Source organism: Suncus etruscus, chromosome 2 (genome assembly GCF_024139225.1).
Source record: "Suncus etruscus isolate mSunEtr1 chromosome 2, mSunEtr1.pri.cur, whole genome shotgun sequence".
Classification (NCBI taxonomy): Eukaryota; Metazoa; Chordata; class Mammalia; order Eulipotyphla; family Soricidae; genus Suncus; species Suncus etruscus.
Genome location: NC_064849.1, coordinates 37,000,861 through 37,005,887, shown reverse-complemented (window position 1 = coordinate 37,005,887; position 5,027 = coordinate 37,000,861). Strand labels below are relative to the sequence as shown.

Below are 5,027 nucleotides of genomic sequence, written 5' to 3'. Positions count from 1 at the left end.
AGTCCTTCTGCATGAAAGGCGAATGCCTTACCTCCTTGCTATCTCTCCAGCCCCAATATCTTTTTTTCTTTTTTAGGTCATTTCTTGTACTTTTAGAGAAAAACTATATGCATGTTTATGTATAGGTTGATACCATATATTTCATATTTCTACACCCCTAAGATTGACGAAATTGTTCAGTATCTTTCTGAATTACTTAGTAGGATTTATATGGGTATATTGAAAAGTCCTTAAGTACAATTTTATACTTCCTCAAAAATTTATTTCCCAAGAGAACAAAGAAAAAATGTAGCAGTGATCATTGACAAGAGCTGATTTAACCTGGTGTGCAGTTTTGCAAAAGATTCTTTTGTACAGATTATCTCAATACTGAAAAGTGATTAGGGTCAAATAATTGGCCTAGTTATGTTTTGTAGCTACAAATGGCCTTTAATTACATAAATAATAATTCCCTTTCAATTTTATAATTTATACGAACACATGCAAGTTCAGAACAACTATGAGTAAAATATTTAGCAAATATCTCCTTGTCACCCTTTTAGGAAACCTCCGGGGTGAGTCATTTGAAATAAATGACTTTTAAGAACACACCATGTAAAATTCTTAGTCTTTTCCCCTTGAAATAATTTTTAGAATTCTAACACATTAGAAACACCAGCAAATAGTCTCCAGTTTACCGGTCTATGCCAGAGAACTGCTTTATGAGGATTTGTCTTCTTTTCTTCCATCTTTTTCTCATCCTTCTCTGACAGTTTCAAAACTACTAATCTTTACATGTTCAAAAAAATATATCCTAATTTGTGATGATTTTTCTTTTCATAGTTGTTGGAAATAAATAAATCATTTTATTACTCCTATGCTATTTTGCCTTGTTGTCCTTACCATCCATCACTTCATCTTGCATCTGCCTGTTAGAAAAGGTGTTTGATTGCCGAGTGCGCCCTCAGCTCCGGCCCTCACTCGTCGCTGTCTGCCTGCCTCGCCGCCACCGCACTGCACCGCGCAGCACCGCCCCGCCCGCTGCCCCGCAGAAATGCTTCGATTACCCGCAGTCCTAAGGCAGATCCGACCCGTGTCCAGGGCACTGGCACCTCATCTCACCCGGACTTATGCCAAAGATGTCAAATTCGGTGCTGATGCCCGGGCCTTAATGCTTCAAGGTGTCGACCTCTTATTAGCCGATGTTGTCGCCGTTACTATGGGGCCAAAGGGGAGAACAGTAATTATTGAACAGAGTTGGGGTAATCCCAAAGTAACCAAAGATGGTGTGACTGTTGCTAAGTCCATTGACTTAAAAGATAAATATAAAAATATTGGCGCCAAACTTGTTCAAGATGTTGCCAATAACACAAATGAAGAGGCTGGGGATGCTACCACTACTGCTACTGTTCTGGCACGATCTATCGCCAAGGAAGGCTTCGAAAAGATTAGCAAAGGTGCCAATCCTGTGGAAATCAGAAGAGGTGTGATGCTTGCCTTTGACGCTGTAATTGTTGAACATAAAAAGCAGTCTAAACCAGTGACAACCCCTGAAGAAATTGCTCAGATTGCCACAATTTCTGCTAATGGAGACAAGGAGATTGACACCATCATTTCAGATGAAATGAAGAAGGTTGGAAGGAAGGGTGTCATCACAGTCAAGGATGGAAAAACACTGAATGATGAATTAGAAATTATTGAAGGAATGAAATTTGATAGAGGTTATATTTCTCCATACTTCATTAATACTTCAAAAGGTCAGAAATGGGAGTTTCAAGATGCCTAAGTTCTGTTGAGTGAAAAGAAAATCTCTAGTGTTCAGTCCATTGTACCTGCTCTTGAAATTGCAAACGCTCACTGGAAGCCCTTGGTCATAATTGCTGAAGATGTTGATGGTGAAGCTCTGAGTACACTTGTTTTAAATAGGCTAAAAGTTGGTCTTCAAGGTGTAGCAGTCAAAGCCACAGGATTTGGTGATAATAGAAAGAACCAGCTTAAAGACATGGCTATTGCTACTGGTGGTGCTGTATTTGGAGAAGAAAGACTGACTTTAAATCTTGAGAATGCTCAGCCACATGACTTGGGGAAAGTTGGAGAGGTCATTGTAACCAAAGATGACGCTATACTCTTGAAAGGAAAAGGCGACAAGGCTCAAATCAAAAAGCTTATTCAAGAAACCATCGAGCAGTTAGATATTACAACTAGTGAATATGAAAAGGAAAAACTGAATGAACGTCTGGCAAAACTCTCAGATGGTGTGGCTGTGCTCAAGGTTGGTGGGACAAGTGATGTTGAAGTGATTGAGAAGAAAGACCGAGTCATAGATGCCCTCAATGCTACTCGAGCTGCAGTGGAAGAAGGGATTGTTCTGGGAGGGGGGATGTGCTCTGCTTCTGTGCATTCCGGCCTTGGACGCACTCAAGCATGCCAATGAAGATCAAAAAATTGGAATAGACATTATTAAAAGAACACTCAAGATTTCTGCAATGACCATTGCAGGTGTTGAAGGATCATTGATTGTTGAGAAAATTTTTGCAGATTTCCTCAGATGTTGGATATGATGCTATGGTTGGAGACTTTGTGAATATGGTGGAAAAAGGAATCATGGATCCAACAAAGGTTGTAAGAACTGCATTGCTGGATGCTGCTGGAGTCGCCTCTCTGTTAACGACAGCAGAAGTTGTAGTCAATGAAATTCCTAAGGAAGAAAAGGACCCTGGGATGACTGGAATGGGTGGGATAAGAGGAGGTATGGGAGGTGGCATGTTCTAATTCTTAGAATAGTGTTATTCCATTATTAATGAACTGTGAGAGGAAGCTCAAGGTAAGTGCTCCTCACTATAACTTCAAAGAAGTCAGTTGAAGGGAAAAGCTGAAGAAAAGGCTGGCTGATGCTTAAGAAAATCACTATAATCATCAGTTTACTGGTTTCAGTTGACAACATATAATGGTTTACTGCTGTCATTGTCCATGCCTACAGATAATTTATTTTGTACTTTTAAATAAAAAGACATTTTTACATTCCTGATGACTGAGTGCAAGAGCCATGTACCAATGTACTGCTTTCAACTTAAATCATGAGGCATTTTTACTATTATTCTTTGAAACTCAGGATTTTAGTGCTTGCCATCACCAGAGAAGTTAAGCAGCCTTTCTGTGGAGAGTAAGAATAATTGTGTACAAAGTAGAAAAATCCAATTATGTGAGAACCTTTGTGTAATAAAAACTGTTTAAAGTTAAAAAAAAAAAGAAAAGAAAAGGTGTTTGCATCCCTGATGCTAACCATGCCTATGCAAAAAACAAACAAAAAACACAAAACCTTGCCTTTATTGTTGCTGTTTAGTTGTTGTTTATTATTGCTGTTGTGCTTTTTGTTATTGCTTGATTTGGTTTGTTTTTTTGTTTTTTAATCTTTTCACTTTCACCTCTTAAATTGATATTGATAACCTCTAGATGAACTCTTTCCACATTTCCTTTTTTTTTTTTATTATCCCAACAGAACCACAGAACTTGAAACATCTTGTTCTGCCTCATAAATAGAGGAGAAAAAAAAAAGTGGATGGTACCAGGAGCAAACAGACACATGGGCATTGAGTGGAAATAAAAACTGATCAGACCTAAATACCAAACCCAAAGTAAACGACAACAGAACCAAGATATCCAATCTACAACAAGTTATATACAAAATGAACTTGGGGCCAGAGAGGTGGCGCAAGCAATGGGGCGTTTGCCTTGCACGTGGTTGACCTAGGATAGACTGCATTTCGATCCCTCGGTATCCCATATGGTCCCCCAAGCCAGGAGCAATTTCTTTTTTTTTTTTGGTTTTTGGGCCACACCCGTTTGACGCTCAGGGGTTACTCCTGGCTATGAGCTCAGAAATCGCCCCTGGCTTGGGGAGACCATATGGGACGCCGGGGGATCGAACCGCGGTCCGTCCTACGCTAGCACTTGTAAGGCAGACACCTTACCTCTAGCGCCACCTTCCCAGCCCCATCCAGGAGCAATTTTTGAAGGCATAGCCAGGAGTAACCCCTGAGCGTCACCAGATGTGGCCCAAAAACAAAACAAAAAACAAACAAACAAAAAGGGACCTTTTACACTAGCAGTCCAGGGGCAAAGTGGGAGGTATGGATGCATGCTGGAAACAGGGGCAGAGGGAGGACAACACTAGTGGTGGGAATGGCCCTAATTCACTGTCACTATGTACCTTAAATATAACTGTGAAAGACTTGTTCCTCACATTGGTTACAATAAAAATTTAATTTAAAAAAGGAGAAAGAAAAGGTGTTTGCATACAATGAGTAGAACAGAGTCTGTTGTATGAAATTCTAAGATATAGTCAATGAAGTTCTGATATCATTATTAAATTTTTTGACATTAAAATGTGGGGGTAAATGAAAAAGTTTTGGAGATTTGTTCTTAACTTTTTTAAGAAAACTTTTTTTCTAAAGCTTTTTCTAAAACATTTTTGTAAGGCTTTTTTGTTTTAGATTTACAGAAATAACTGAAAAAAGGCACAGAGATTTTTCCATATATCCCCTGCTTATCCTCACCTTAGTAATTATTAGAATTCCTCATTATAGCATTAGAGTAGTATATTTATTAAAATTGCATCTTACACTGTTATATCATAAACATTCAAAGTCCATAGTTTGTCCATGACTCATTCTGAATGCTGTATATTCTATGTGTTTGAACAAAGGCATAGTAACACAAACCACTAATATAGTATTATACAGAATATTTTCACTTCCCTAAAAACACTCTAATTCATGAAAACTGCTAAAGTTTTTCCTTTTCAGAATATCACACAACAGGGCCAGAATGATAGCTCAGCGAGGAGGACATTTTGCTTTCCACATGGCCGACCCTGGTTGATCCCCAACATCTCATATGGTCCCTTGAGCCTGGAAGGAGTAATTTCTGAGTGCAGATCCAGAAGTAACTCCTAAGTGCTGCTGGGTGTGACCCAAAATCAAAACAGCAACAACAAACCAACCAACCAACCAGTATGTTACATAACTGTAATCATGCATTATGTAATG

General features: G+C 38.9%; 1 protein-coding gene across 1 annotated transcript; it reads left to right on the top strand.

Moving 5' to 3' along the window:
* The first annotated feature begins 1,014 nt into the window (after positions 1-1,014).
* LOC125999193 (60 kDa heat shock protein, mitochondrial-like) lies at positions 1,015-3,238 on the top strand. Its single transcript, XM_049767247.1, is given in 3 exon segments — positions 1,015-2,353; positions 2,355-2,510; positions 2,512-3,238. Coding segments are annotated over 3 exon segments (1,716 nt in total). The 5' UTR covers positions 1,015-1,033; the 3' UTR covers positions 2,752-3,238.
* The last annotated feature ends 1,789 nt before the right edge of the window (positions 3,239-5,027 follow it).